Source organism: Zalophus californianus, chromosome 9 (genome assembly GCF_009762305.2).
Source record: "Zalophus californianus isolate mZalCal1 chromosome 9, mZalCal1.pri.v2, whole genome shotgun sequence".
Taxonomy (NCBI): Eukaryota; Metazoa; Chordata; class Mammalia; order Carnivora; family Otariidae; genus Zalophus; species Zalophus californianus.
Window position 1 is genome coordinate 129504437 of NC_045603.1, and position 15709 is coordinate 129520145.

The window sequence follows — 15709 nt, forward strand, 5'->3', positions numbered from 1 at the left end:
AGTTTTGCACCATCATAGAGTAGAAAAATCATAAGATGGACCATCGCTGAGTTGGGGTCTGTCTGTAGTATTTATTAATTTCCAGGTTCCTTGCTTTCCTCAGCCCTCTGTTTTGGGTTGTTTTTATTGCTGCTTTTTTGTTTGTTTGTTTGTTTGTTTTCAGTCCGACCCAGCATTACTTTCTGTGTCTATCAGTTCTCAGGCCAGAGAGATGTGCACAACCTGTGAAAATGCCAATTCCGTAAACGCAAACTGTTCCAGCGTCTCTGTTTTAAAACCACAGATGCCTTGGAGTCCTGAAGGCTGAGTAGCGCAATGATGAGGTCCTTTGAATTCCTTATGTGGTGAAACTCCCCTAGCGGAGGGTCGAGAGACATGATCTGATGTTCAGCTGGGAGCTATAGATGGTTGCGTTGCAGCGAGGCTCCTCCCAGTGAGGTGCCCACAACCACCGTCCTTAGGCCTGTGTGTGCCTCATTCTGAGGGGGTGGGAGAGCCATTTGGAGAGTTACAGTGCTTCACAATAAATTACTGGGGCTGCCCAGCTCATGGAGATAGGTGGGACCCGCCGGTCAGACAGCCAGGCGGCTGTGGAGATAGAGGGCGTGAGGGAACAAATGGAGACACCCTTGGTTAGTTGCTTGAGAGGAAGCTCCCTCCTTCTTAGCGGTCAACTCTATTTGTCTGCCTCATGAGGACAAACGCTCTTGTTTCTTTTCCCTATTCTTTTAAAATTCATTTTTACTTGCACAAGTAGGGGCGCCTGGGTGGCTCAGTCAGTTAAGCGTCTGCCTTCAGCTCGGGTCATGATCCCAGAGTCCTGGGATCGAGTCCCTCGCAGGGAGCCCGCTTCTCCATCTCCCTCTGCCACTCCCCCTGCTTGTGCTCTCTCTCTCTCTCTCGCTGACAAATGGATAAATAAGACCTTTAAAAAAATAAAAAATGAAATTCATTTTTACTTGCACAAGTAACATGGATACATTCTCATTGTAAAGGAAACCTCTATACAGATAGACAAAAAACCCCTCAATTCCCCAATCCCCAACCTATTCCTTCCTCAGAAGTAATCACTATTATCAGTTTGATAGAATTCTGTCCAGATTTTCTTGTTTGCATTTGCATGACTGTATTTACATAAAGAATTGTATAGTCTTCTGTATGCATTTACATAGATAATGTCATGCTTTCCATAGCATTCTGCAACTTGAAGCTTTCGGGGAACAGTGTCTCTGAGGTCTTTCCGTGAGATCATTTATGTGGTCTTTTCTATGTAAATTCACTTCATTCTCTTTTTACTGCTACATTACATTCCATGGATGTGCCAAACTGTAACCAATCTTCCTAGTGATGGCTATTTAAGTTTGTTTCCTTTTTTAAAAAATTTTAAACACGTTTATTATAGCAATAAACATTCTTTGCTTTTTCATGCATACACTTGACTGATGCTCTAGAACAGATGGAAACTGGGAGACACCGGGAAATGAATTGTTGGATGAAAGGCATGGCCATTTCATAAAGATAGACGCCGCCAAATTGCCTTCCCCAAAAAGGGTTATCAGTACACCACCAGCATATAAGAGAGAATCTATTTCTCCACCGTGGCTATGGATAATCTTGAATGTTCACCACCCTGTTTTGCCAAAATGTAGTCTCTCACTGCCTATCATAATTTGTATTTCCATGAGAATCAGTGGGGGCTGAGCAAACTTATTACCACATGCCCATCCATCTTTTATTTTTTTTCCTCATGATGCCTTAGACGTTTCTTTCCACAAATATGTGCATGCATAATTACAGAAGGATGTGTGTGATTTGAGGGGGTTGAAATGGAGATTCTGTTATCTTGGACCTGGCCGCTCTTGCCAGGTAAAGTACTTGTGTTTGGGGTCCAGACTGCAGTGAGACCAGGGGTCCTGACATTGACCTAAAACAGTTTTGAAGTCTTATAGTTACTAATTAGTAAACATGGTGGCTTTTATTATTTATTTTTTAAAGATTTTATTTATTTGACAGAAAGAGAGAGAGAGGGAGCAAGCGAGCACAAGCAGGGGGAATGGCAGAGGGAGAGGGAGAAGCAGACTCCCTGCTGAGCAGGGAGCCCGAAGCAGGGCTCCATCCTAGGACCCTGAGATCATGACCTGAACCAAAGGCAGACGCTTAACCGACTGAGCCACAACGTGATGGCTTTAAATGATAGAATTCTCTTGTACTTTTGAGGCTGTTGATGCCAAGTCAGGTTTTGCTACTTCTCCATTTCCCTTTCACAGGGTCTGATTCTAACTCCGGTCAGCTGGTCAACCGAAACCTTATGGCTCCAATTCATCCCCTGCTGTGTGATCTTCATTCACCTGCAAACATACCTGGGCCTTTGCTGGGGGCTTCTCATGGCCAAGAGCAGATCTAAGGATGTTGTTCTGGCTACGGTTGATCCTGTCATTTACCAGCATTTCCTCTGAGCCGGACGTGTTTTCAACCCCTTGACTTCCAATACACACGTTTTAAGCTTGACCCTCCTCTTCTCCATTTCCACCAACAAGCATTCTAGAAGCCACCCTGGGTCTCGAGCACAGCGGAAGGCAGGAGAAATCTCTGGGCCTGGAGGTGCAGGTAGGGCTGCCACAACAGCTGCTTTGTGTTTTGTTTCCCTTGCCCCACCCCCCCACCCCCCAGGGCCAGCTCTGCTTCTTGGGTCTCTGCGAGCCACACGCTTGCTGCGTGCCCTCAGCGCCTCCTACTCCGGCCCAGCTGTGTACCCCAACTTCCTCCTGCCTGCCTGCAACCCAATCCTGCAGCCTTCCCCGCCCACCAGGAGACTGACCTGGTATCTTCTAAGAGGTGTGGGCAGTGTCTGCAATTGGATGTAGGCATCCCTAGAAACCCAACCGCTACTCACCCCTGGACGCTCTCTTTCCTGGCTCCCCGCCCTGAAAATGCGCTGACATTGACCATGTGGACACGCTTCAGTGTCCGGTCCCTGGTATGCTTTCGGTTTCCCATCTGCTCTTGCTGTGTCCTGAACCTGCTGGTCCAGGTGAGTGCGAACTACCTTTCCATGATCAAGTCTTCTAAAGGAGACAGACAGACAGACAGACAGACAGACAGACTGGTTCAATGCAGTTCTCTTTATATAGTGCTTAACCCCAGACTATAGGCAAGTAGGTACTTAAGGAAATGTTTTCTGAGGGTATAATACTATACGAAATTATTTCTTTAATTATGTAGTTCTTGGACTTTCTTGGACTTACCTCTTGACTGGATGGAAGGTGGGTGGAGGAGGGGTAGAATGCTGGTAATTACTTTTGAAAACTTTTTCCAGGGGTTGAATGTCTAATTTTCATATATTCCTTAGAGGGTCTGATTTTCATGTAAATCGTATTTCCAAAGCCAGGTCACATTTTGTCCCTGAAGGAGCTGCTGTGCACAGATCTGAACACACATGAATGAGGGCATCTCATTCTTGGCATCAAGTTACTGCAGTTCTGCTTTGGAGACCGGTCATCCCAAACCAAACCAAATCGGCAGGGGAAGGCATCTTTCCCCATCCCTGTGCCTCCCAGACTCTCTCAAGAAAGTTTTCCATGGCCAGGGGACCTCGCTTTCTGTCACATTCTTCTTTTTAACGGTAAATATCTACAATTTAAGGACTTGTTTAAATTTGCACAATTTAAAGAATTTTTTGAAAAGTATGACTTTTTTTGGAGAGGGAATATATATTGTTTTATTTGAAGACTAGATGTTTTAGAGGAGGTATATTAGTATTTGGCATCAGAAAAAGCTGGGGTTTTTGTTTTTGGTTGTTTGTTTTTGTTTATGAAACTTAACCCTTCTTGGGGCGCCTGGGTGCCTCAGTCGGTAAAGCGTCTGCCTTTGGCTCAGGTCATGATCCCAGGGTCCTGGGATCAAGTCCCACCTCCAGCTCCCTGCTCAGCGGGGAGTCCGCTTCCGCCTCTGCCCCTCCCCCACGCATGCTCGCTCTCTCTCTCTCTCTCTCTCTCTCAAGTAAATACATTAAATCTATAAAATAAAATAAAAAGAAACTTAACCCTTCTAAGCTTTTCATGTGTCACCATAGAACACGTGTAATAACATTTTAAAAGGTGTGAGTAGACTAATATACTACCTCTTGTAGCTTTATGTTCTTCCCCAGGCCACGCCGAAAATGATACTGCCTGTTTGTTAAGACTTGGGTCTGGCGACTGGGGTGTTCTCATCCTGACCTGACCCAGTGCCCCACTTTGTGACATGAAACTGTTGATTTCCCCGTGTAAGTTTGAGTTGTCAGATGGGAATCATAACGCAGCTAGGATATTGTCTGCCACCCTGGGCAACCCAGAATAGAAAGGGTTTGCCCCCAGACAGTGTGGCAGAGCTTTAAACAAACAAACAAAAAAGAGCCCAGGACTTCCTGACTCAGGGTCTATCGCCCGGGGCCAGATGTTTGGTGGGACAGGAAGCAGAGGGAACCAGCTCCAAGAAAGTGTGTGCACTTGCAAACTGCCGACTGGCCTGGCACTATGGGACTGTTCCTGGCAACTTTGTGAAGATGGTTCCTCCTGGCTCCATGAATAACCGTGGGGTGAGGACTGGGGACACCGGCGCTCAGGAGCTGGGTGTTGGGGGAAGATGATGCAGGCCTTCACCACTGCTGACCCCGGGTGTGTTCCCGAGGCCCGTGCTTCCTGGGCTTGTCCCTCAGTGTGAGGCAGGCTCCCTGGGAAGAACACCTCTGGGGGACAGGGAGGGTCAGGTGGTCAGATTCTGCACGGGAGAAAGAGATGGAGACAGAGGGAGAGGTGTGTGCGTGTTGGGGTGGGCAGTGATAGGGTGGTGTAAAAAAAAAAAAAAAAAAAAAAGAAGAGGCCAGGAGAAGGAAAGCGGGCTCTCTTGTCTCATTTAACTTAATTTTTATTTCAAAATTCAAAATTCTTTTCCTGATGCTTTGTTCCCAGCGGTCTTTTTCGCTGTGCTTCCGGACGTTCTGACTGTTCGATTTGGTGCACCGATTCTGTTGCTAGCCTGGCCCTTTGTCTGTTTTCCACTTTTGCTGCATTGATCCAGGCTTTTTTTTTTTTTTTTTAATTCCCTCCTGCTGGTTCCTGTAGTTTCCAGAACATACTGTGTAGACAGTACTCTTCTGGGTGAGAATCTCTATTTTTTTATAAGAGCATATTTTCCCCTTTCTTTAAAAAAAAAAAAACACAACACAAAAAACCCTCTCTTTATCTCCCTCTGATTTCTAAAAATCTCATTGTTCCTTTCCTCCTATGTCGACCTCCTCCTTTACGCCCTTACCCTCACTGTGAGTTGCTTTCTCGGTAATGGCTTTATTGAGATATAATTCACATACCATACAATTCATCTATTTAAAGTGCACCATTGAGTGGTTTTTGGTATATTCACAGAGTTGTGTATCCATCACCATAAGCAATTTGAAATCATTTTCATGACCCCAAAAAGAAATCCTGCACCCATTGGCAGTCACTCCCTCTTTACCCCCCACCCCTCCCCCACCCTGGCCCCTGGCAACCACTGTTCTATTTTCTGTCTCTCTGGACTTGCCTCCTCTAGACATTTCACATAAATGGAATCATTATGTAGCATTCATCTCCTGTGACTGGCTTCTTCCACTTAGCCTGTGTTTGCAAGGTTCCTTGATGCCCTAGTACACATCAGTGCCTTGTTTTTATTGCCAACGCCCAGAGACGTCCTGTGTCCACGTGGTGCAGATGAGGGTAGGGCCCAGAGTCACGTGGAAAAGAATGCAAAGTGATAAGACTATTAAAATACGGTGTGAAGCTTTTGCCAAAGCGCTGACAAACCTATTTTCCTGAAAGCATATTGAGGACCGTTAAACATGCCCTGGCAGAAGATGGGACACCATCTCCAGAATGGAGGAGGGGCTCAGTGCAGAAAATTCTTTCCATGCAAATCTCAATGCTCCCAACACCCTCCTCTTGTCACCATCTCCCTTCTTCCCTCTAGTCTTTTCTGTGGAAAAGAGCAGCAGTGGTTGGCTTGGGATGATGTGCCCGTGAACTTGTGCCTGTGTCTGGACGTTTCTGTTCTGGTCTTGGTCGAGGAGGGAAATGATCTCTTTCTTGGGAATTTGAAAGGGCCCAAATGAAGCATAGCTAGATTGAAAAATAAATACGTTATCAAGTCAAGAGGAGATGAGAAGAGGCCCAAGGCATTGAAAAGAGAGAGCTGGGAGACGGCAGGGCACCTGGGAGTGAACTTGATAGGTATGTGTGGAGAGGGAACCCAGGAAACGCTGTCTTGAATTTCCTTTGTTTTCCTGGCAGAGGTCAGAAACCTTCCCAGGGCCTTCAGTGCAGTGCTCTGAAATAAAACGGCTGACATGTTTCAAGTCAAGAATGATAAGCCGTGGGCGTGAAGAGGCGCCATAGGCTAAGAAAGGGCTCTATGAGCAGGATGGAGAAGGTCTCCTCTTGCAAAAGTATCTCAAAAATTATATTAACAGTTACAAAACCCATTACGGTTAAATATAATTAACTTGATGAATGTGGTTCCAAAATATTCATAGAGGAAAAGAGAGAAAGGCCATTTTAAAGCGCTGGGATGGCTGAAATCTAAGATATTTTGAGTTTGGGTTGGAAAGAAAGAGGAAAAGACAGAGTATGATTTGCCCCATCTCCCTGTCAGGTGATCTGCTGCTGTGCATTCTGAGAATCTGAGACTCGGGCTTTCCTGGTAAGCTCTCCTCTGTTTGTCATGTTCCCTGAAGGTCCCATGTGGTGGTGCTTATGCTCCTGGAGTATCACAGAGTTCAGGCAACAGCTACGTCATTTATGATCTGCAGTGACTCCAGGACCCAGGCAAGCATCCGCAGAGCTAGGAAGCCAAAGATTATGCTAACCACCACCATACTGTATTCAGAATTCATTCATTTACTCCCATATGGGATGAGCAGGTATGACCACCAGGGTGATTAAACTGGGTGCTAGGGACAAAGCCATACCTAAAATATTCATAGCCCTGGCTACAGACTGTGTGCACCCGTACACACACACACACACACACACACACACACACACACACACACACACCCCAAATTCCTATGTTGAAGTCCTAACCCCCAATGGGATGGTATTTGGAGGTCAGCACTCTGGGAGTGACTAGGTCATGAGAGGGAAGCCCTATAAATGGGATTAGTGCCCTCACAAAAAAGAAGCCAGAGAGCTCCCTCCTCACCATGACACAGAAGACACCATCTGTGAACCAGGAAACAGGTCTTCCCCAGATACTGGATCTGTGGGCACCTTGATCTTGGACTTCCAGCCTCTAGAAGAACTGTGAGACATAAATGCTTATTGTCCATAAGCCACCTGGCCTGTGGTTCTCTTAGACTTCTCTTCTCTTCTGCAAGAAGCCTGGACGAACAGAGACGGGCCTGCTCATGTAGTGGTCAATGCACAGGAGAGAGGCATTAAACACGTTTAGGCCTAATTGCAGGAAATGCTGTGAAGACTAACGGTGAGCCTGTATTACAGGGGACCCTACCGGAATTGGAAATTCGCTCCTGCCCCCTGATGAGTCCAATTCTGTTTCTGGGTCAGGTGCCTGGTGCCTGGATCTTTCCACATTTAAAATAAGTTCTCAGCCCCCCTTGGAAATCTCTCGGGTTACCCCACGATTTTTCCAGATCTGCCCACTTATATCCCATCATAGGACATGGTCATAGTCAGAACTCAAGCTGAGATCCCTATTGTGTGTGTGACAGGTATTTGAAAAGTTTTCTCTTTTGTCTTTATTGTGGCAAAAGAATATATATAACATAAAAGTTACCATCTTAACTATGTCTAAGGGTACAGTATTAACTATGTTCACATTGTTGTGCAACCATCACCACCATCCATCTCCAGACCTTTTCCATCTTTCCAAACTGAAACTTTGTCCCCCTCCCGTCAGCCCCTGGCAACACCATTTTTCTTGCTATTTGACTATTCCACATGCCTCATATAAGTGGAATCATAACAGATTTTATGTCTGGCTTATTTCACTTGGCCTAATGTCTTCTTCAAGGTTCATCTGTGTTGTAGCAGATGTCAAAGATTTGTGTGTGTGTGTGTGTGTGTGTGTGTTAAATTCTAAGTATTTCCAAGGCCCCTTCCCCACTCTTTTGTCAGGGTCCCTTCAGGAAATACATGGTTTTAGATATTGACATGGACATTGAACAGAATTTAATGAAGGGACCATTTATAAGGGTGTGGGTTTAAGGAAGCCGACAGGGATGGGGGTGGTGATGATTACCTGCAGGGGTACCCTGCCTGGAGGGGTAGGGGGGTGATGATTACTAGAACCTGGAGGGAGAATTGTAGCTGGAGATAAGGCCGCCAGACAGGAGCAGAAGCCTTGGGGCAAGGGGAGCAGAGACCCCCACCTCCCTCCTTCTCCACTCACCATGATTTGTGGTACCCAACCCAACCAGGAGCCAGAGGGCAAGATTGGCCTTCCTGGGCACAGGCAGGGTGTAAAAGGATGGAAATGGGATCTGGAGGAGCAAATGGCATATCCAGCACACCCACGTTCTGCAAGGAGTTGAGTGAGGGGTGAACAGGGATACAAGGCGAGGAAGCCGAGAACAGAAGTGGGCTGGGTTCCTCAAAGAGAGAAAGGGTGAAAGATACCCAGAAGGAAAATAGGTCTGGGGGGAGAGAGGAGACAGGAAGAAGGAAGAGAAAGTAGAGTTGACAGTTCCCATGGGGAATGCTGGGTAGAGACTTCAGCAAGAAGAGACATCTAAAGAGGATTTACTGCATGAAGACCTAAAACTCCCTTCTCGGTGTCCTCAAGGGATCTCGAGTAAAGATACACTTCATGCTCAAGGCTTTTGTAGAATTGTGAGTGTAATGCCATGTCAGAGTATACTTAGGAGCAAGAAAGTCCAGTGTCACTTGACGGTAGACAGGCTAGCTGCCCCCAAACACGTGCACATCCCAATCCTGGAACCTGTGAATATGCCAGCTTACATGGAAAAGGGGAGTTAAATTTGCAGATGGAATTAAGGTTGCTAGTCAGCTGACCTTGCTGTAGGAAGGTTATCCTGGTTATCTGGGTGGGCCCAGTGGAATCACAGGGGCTCTTACTGGGGAAGAGGGGGGCCGAAGAGTCAGTGTCACAGCTATGTGATATGAGAATGACTCAGCCGGCCGGTGCTGGCTTACAAGATGGAAGCCGGCCACACGCCTGGGAGGCACAGCCTCTGGGGGTTGGAAAGCCCTCAGGACACCCTGATCTTAGCCCGGTAAGACCCACTTCAGACTTCCAACCTCCAGGACTATAAGATAATATATGTGTGCTGTTTAATAAAGCTCCTGAATGTGTCGTAACTTGTTACAGTAGCAGTAAGAGACTAATACATTTGGGTTTTATGAGTTTGGGGCAAAGTTAGGTAAATTTACCATAAAAATATGGAGCTGTTTGTAGTTACCGTAAGTACTGTATTTACAGCGAAACTTGTAAACTTGACTGATGAAGGCTTTGATTAACTACTAGACTCCTCGCTAGCCAAGAAGCACCCCAGCTCAAGCAGGCCAGGCCCCCCACCTTGCTCCCAGTGCTGCAGGAGATACGTTGTTCTTGGCACCTGGGTTCTCATGTAGCTGCTCTCATCCTGATTCCTTGATCGACGTGGTTTTCATTTTGTGTCTTCATCGGTCTCCTTTGAGAGACCAGGGCTGTGGCCCACTTCTGAGCCCTATGCTCTGTTTTTAGAGCTCTCCCTGGGGGCAGTTTAATGCCCAATCCATCATGCAACCAGTCTTACTGGGTTTGGGGAGCCTCTTTTTTGCCTGCATGAACTCTCAATCTGTTGGACATACAAATATAGCAAACTCATGCTGGAAAGGATTAAGAGATTGGCGCTCTGGCAGTAGACAAGACCCACAGAGTAAACCCTCCAATTTTGGGTACCTGAAACAGCGATGCTTCTCCACATCAGCATTTCCACAGCTGAAAGAGGCACTTGCAGGCACGGCTGGCAAGGGTATAGAGCAGTTAAACAACTAACGAGGAGAATTTAGCAATATTTAATAAAACACAAACATGTCTTACTGGGCTGGAATCCATATGTCGGAAGGGCTGCAGTCCCTGGGGTGGAGCAATCCAGCTTAGATCATTTTATTCTGAAGAAACGCCCCGCAGAATGCAAAACAACATACAGAAGAAAGGGTATTGATTGTGGAATTTCGTTATAATCACAAATACTGAAAACAACCAACTGGAAAAAAGACTGGCAGACTCTGGGAGCTGATGGCAAAGGATTTCCAAGCTCTACTGTTAAGTGAAGGAAGTAATGTGGAAAAGAATATGTGAAGCATGTTACCATTTGTGTACAAGAAGGTGGGGGTAAGAGTTTGTGTGTGTGTGTGTGTGTGTGTGTGTGTTTGCTGTTTTCACCAGAATCACAGGAAAGATAAACCAGAAACAAAGGAAAATGACTACCTGGAGGGCATAGGTGTGAACAGCATGGAAGGAAGAAGGATGAGGGGGACCGTGAACTTCTCTGAGGATTTTTTTGTGCAGTTCTGAATTTTGAACCATGTAAATGTTTTATTTTACTTTACTTTTTAATTTAATTTTATTTTAAGGACACAAAGTCTGCTTTAAATATTTCTTTGGGAGGGAGGACACCACACTTCTCAATTAAGAGGAACATTTTTACAGTCTTGAGATCTCTCTCTCTCTCTCTTTTTTTTTTTTTTACATTTATCATGCCATACATTCACAGGGAATGGTTTCTGGAAGCTTAGGCTCTTTCTATCGGGTCTCACAAAATGTGCATCTCTGGGTGGGGCCGGTTGGTGCTTCAGCTGACCCCAGGTACCTTTCTCTTTGGCTTCCATCCGATCATTTTCCTTCACCTGCTTCAGGAAACTGTCTCTGCTCTTTGAATGCTTAATATGCCCAATACATACACTAACTCTCTTGGCAAGAATCTTGCCTTTAACTTGTTTGTTTATAACAATGCCAACAGCATGCTGGGTAACATTGTGGGGCATTCCTTTTTGAACAGTGCCATTCCCTCGATGTCCACAATATCACCTTTCTTGTAGATTCTCATGTTCGTGGCCAAAGAAACAACTCCATGTTTTCTACAAGGCCTAGAGAAGGGGCACCTGGGTGGCTCCATCGGTTAAGTGTCTGCCTTTGGCTCAGGTCACGCTCTCAGAGTCCTGGGATCCAGCCCCACATCAAGCTGTCTGTTCAGTGGGGAGTCTGCGTCCCCTTCTGCCTCTCCCTCTGTGTTCTCTCTCTCAAATAAGTAAAATTTTTTTAAGATTTTATTTATTTCTTTCGAGAGAGAGAGAGCGAAAGAGTGCGAGCGAGCCGGGGGATGGGCAGAGGGGGAGAGAATCCCCAGCAGACTCCAAGCTGAGTGCAGAGCCCGGTGTGGGGCTCCATCTCACAACTGGGAGTGAGCTCATGACCTGAGTGGAAATCAAGAGCCGGAGGCTTAACCGACTGAGCCACCCAGGAGCCCAATAAAGAAAATCGTTAAAAAAAAGTTTGTTTTGTTTTGTTTTGTTTTGTTTTGTTTTAAAGGCCTAGAGAACATAGACTAGTTACCTCTCCTCTTTCCTTTCTGTTGGTCATTTTGGCGAATTATTGGAAGATGGTGGTTCAGGTGGTTGAAGCTGAACCATGTAACAGTTTTAAGTATTTATTTATTTATTTATTTATTAAACAAAATTCTGCATTTTTATAAAACGTGATAAAAAATAGTATTTCAAACTGTACAGTCGCCAGAAGTACACAGTTATCAAAAACGCACGCACTTCACTTGGCATCTCCGGCACCTTCAGCTTTCTGTGCCTGGTCTGTTTCGGCATCTCCGTTTTCTGCAGGGTTATTCCCATCCTTGCCAGCATCAGCTTTCCCCTTTTTCCCTTTGGGTACCTTCTCTCCCTTCTTTGCAGGGGCCTTTTTAGGCTTCGGCTCTGGCTTTGGAGGAGCAGGTTTAGCAGATAACCTTGCAGATCTTCTCTGTGGCTCATCCTTCACCTTGGCTTTATCTCCTTTAGCATCCCCTTCAGCCTTTCTCTTGGGCATGGTGACGACGGCGGTGGGACGTAAACGCTGGACGCGGGGCTGCAGCGGCGCGCAAGCTTTGGCTGTTCCGGGGGTCGTTCTCGCCTCTTCTTCTTCACACTGCTCCCAGTTTTAAATATTTAAAAAATTAAAGATAAGAAAAAAAGTTGAGCATTCACAGAAACAAAGGAATCTAGGCAGTTAGCAAATTGATGGCATGACCACACAGAGATGAGGACTGTCAGTAGCTCTTGAACCCTGTGCTCTGACAATGGGATATGGTCTAAGGCAAAACAGACTAGCAGGAGGCTTATGCGTTCGGGTTGTACTTGATAGTGATATTAGCGTCATCACGCTGAAACTCTTCTCTGTATGTTGTAAGACACGGCAAATGAGTAAATGCACCGGCTGTGCGGGGCGACCTCAGGCTCATGAGGTCAGAGGAGGGTGTTACATGGAACGGAGAAATGCTGTGCTCCTGGATTAGAATTGGAGGGCTCGGTATGAGCTCATGATTTCCCAGCTCTATCCGCTGTCAAAGATAAAGAGGGACGTTAGTTAAAGCTGTGAAAGTAGATTTTATGCCAGAACTACTGACAGTAGGGACAAGATCTGAGTCCCGTTCTGATTTGCACAGAGTAACTGGTGTTTTAAAGTGAGAATGAGACCGTGGAGAGGGGGGACAGAGGGCTGCTCAAGTGAAAATTACAAAGGATCGGTCAGTGTCAGCGTGACTTAGGCCGGCTGTGCATGCTGGCGGGCAGTGATCAGAATCAGGATTCTGCCTCCCACGGAGACGGGGAGACGGAGACCCTCTCCAGCCTGCTGACTGCCTTCCGAAGGCATGCCCTTCAGAGCCCCAAGAAAGGCATTCCTGAGTTGTAGGAGATGCATACACAACTCAAAGGGTCAGGGGAAGGATTCACAATCCCAAGCCCCTTTTAGCGAATGCTCTTGGAAGACAGGGTGGTCAGTAGCCTATCTCCAATGTTAGCTGGAATGAGCAGAATTCTCCTGGCAGTGTTGAACTTTCCAGGCAGGCTTATGAGGGAGGGGCCGGGGTCCTCCCAGGGACATAGTCTTAGCTACTTGAAGTCATGCTGGAATTTGGTGTCTCTTAGCCTAGAGGTCTGGATGGGGTGGTTATGTTCAATTCTTACTGCTGAAAGTGACTTGAAGCAGTGTCACTCCTGGACCAGAAGACCTATTAGTCCTCAGATCTTGGTTTCTAAATACCATTCCCTTTAAAGCAAACAAGTCTCCTTGCCTAAATTGGTTGCTTCTAGATTAGGGACAGGGAAAGTACAATGTGTTTGGAACATCTTGTCCAGAAAAACAGAAAGTCTCAAGGACCAGTGGGCAGGACCAGCTACGTAATTTGCAGGGCCCAGTGCAATGAAAATGCAGGCCCCTTGTTGAAAAATGACGAATAATGTCAGAATAGCAATAGCAGAACAGTGAGGCGTGCAGGTGGCTTTTCTAAGAGCAAGGTCTTATGCAACCACCCAGGTCACACACCCGCGATGCTGACCCTGATAATGGAAGATGTGTTAGAAGTTCAGAGAAGCCAGCTTGAAGGGGCTCCTGCTGGTTAATTTTGGGACAATTTGAGCACCAAAGAACAACAATGATGGTGATGGGTTCTAAAACATGAAATCAGAAAAGAAGCCATGAGTTTATAGTGATACCAAAAAGATGTGTATGCAAGGGAGGGAAAATTTTTATGAAGAATGTAGACAGAATGATAGAATTAGGGAAACTTTTTTTGCAGTCACCAATGTAACAATGATGCTAAAACCATTGGATTAGAGATTGTTGAGGAAAAGGATATGCACCTAAGTGATGTCTGCCTTCATTACCCCAGAGGTTACTTATTAACTACCAACGGGGAAGGATGCTTTCACAACGGAGAGATCTGGCAGAATCCACCTTTACCAAGTGAACGATTCTGCATGGCTGACTATGAGACAGTATGTTAATCATGTGCCTCCTGATATGAATACCATGTAGTATTTTGCCCAAGACATTGAATATGAATCTGATCATGAGAAAGCAATCAAACAAGGCAACTGGCCTGAACCCTTACAAAAGAAAAGAAAAGAAAAAAAAAGCACCCCAGAGCTGTTCTGGATAAAAGGAGGATAAAGAGACATGAGAACCAAGTGAATCGCATGACTTTTAATGACCGAGATTGAAAAGGGGCTATGGAAGACTTTCAGGGGACGACTCAGGAAACTGGGATTTTGGACTGCAGATAATCCTATGCGTCAGTGTTAAATTTCTTGGGTGTAATGATCGTGTAGGAAAATCTTTGTTTTTTGAAGATACATGCCAACGGTTTTAAAATGAAATGCCCTGAGGTCTGCCACTTGGTTTCAGATGAAAGGGAGGGGAGAAGGGAAAGAGGGAGAGAGGAAGAGAGGGAGAGATTCAGAGGGAGAGAGAGAGAGGGAGGGAGGTGGGGAGAGGGATAGAGAAGGCAAATGTAGCAGGATGCTAACAATTATTTGAATGTGGGCCAAGAATATATAGCTATTATACTATTTTTTTTCCACTTTTCTATAGGACAGACATTCTAAAAAATAAGCTAAGGAGAAAAGTTTTCCTAGCTAAGGTCACATATCAAGGAGGAACAGAGTTCCTACCCCATCAAGGGTAGAAAGTCTCTCTAGCTTGATTGGCAGGACCCTGAAGGGGCAGACATACCACCAGGCACATTAGTATAATTCATGTGTGTCTCTGATCCGTGTGCCCAGCACCATCAGTCGTGGTGAGCAGAGCAGAGCTGATAGCCGACAGCAGTGTATGATGGGCACCCATCCCTAATGTGGGCTAACGAGAAGAGCCGACACTGGTATCGGTAGACCAGCTGGCTGAGGTTCCTTCTGTGTTCAGGTGCCGGTGCAGGCTTGGACGACTTTTTTGGATCTTATTTGAAAATTGGAGAAAATATGCCTGCTCTACTTATGCCACAGAGATTGAATACGATAATGTATGAGAGAAAACATTCTTATTTCATAGATTTATTTTATAGATTATCTCACTGTATTTTATTTTATGGATTTAATTCTGGAAATAGAGGTTTTTAAGATATATATGAGCTCTTACAGATGTTTTTGCTATTTGTAGTCTTGTTTATAAATTGGTGCCTTATAAATACAGAATTCATGATCATCTATTTCACACAATTACCATCAAAAAAAGAAAAAAAAAAAAAAGCAGGTGCATCCAAAATGTAAAACCATCTGAGCTGCGTTATTGAGGTACTCCTGACGGGAGAGGACTTCTATTCTGAGTGGGCTTCCAGCTGCACATTTCAAACTTGGTTTTCCTCTTCACTACCTGTATCGTTCCGGGGCTGGGTACAGTCGACACATTCATATCATGATATGCCTTCTGGGTGAATCAGCCTAATGGCCATCGGGGATATCCCTGGAAGCCACCCCCACACCAGGGTGGCTAGCAATAACCATACATCCAATTGATTGTGAATCACGTAGATCTACCCCGCCAAGCCCTGGCATCCCTGACTCAACTTCTCCTTTTTTTTTTTTTTTTTAAGATTTTATTTATTTAGTTGAGAGAGAGCTCATGCACGAGCGGGGGGAGGGGTAGAGGGAGAGGGAGAAGCGTACTCCACACTGAGCAGGGAGCCCGA

At 45.7% G+C, this 15709-nt stretch overlaps 1 protein-coding gene across 1 annotated transcript; it reads right to left on the reverse strand.

The window, feature by feature from the left end:
- Positions 1 to 11799: 11799 nt before the first annotated feature.
- Positions 11800 to 12119, reverse strand: LOC113921418 (non-histone chromosomal protein HMG-17-like). The gene has a single exon (XM_035729086.1). The coding sequence runs from the start codon at positions 12070 to 12072 to the stop codon at positions 11800 to 11802; it is 273 nt and encodes a 90-aa protein (XP_035584979.1). The 5' UTR covers positions 12073 to 12119.
- Positions 12120 to 15709: the final 3590 nt, after the last annotated feature.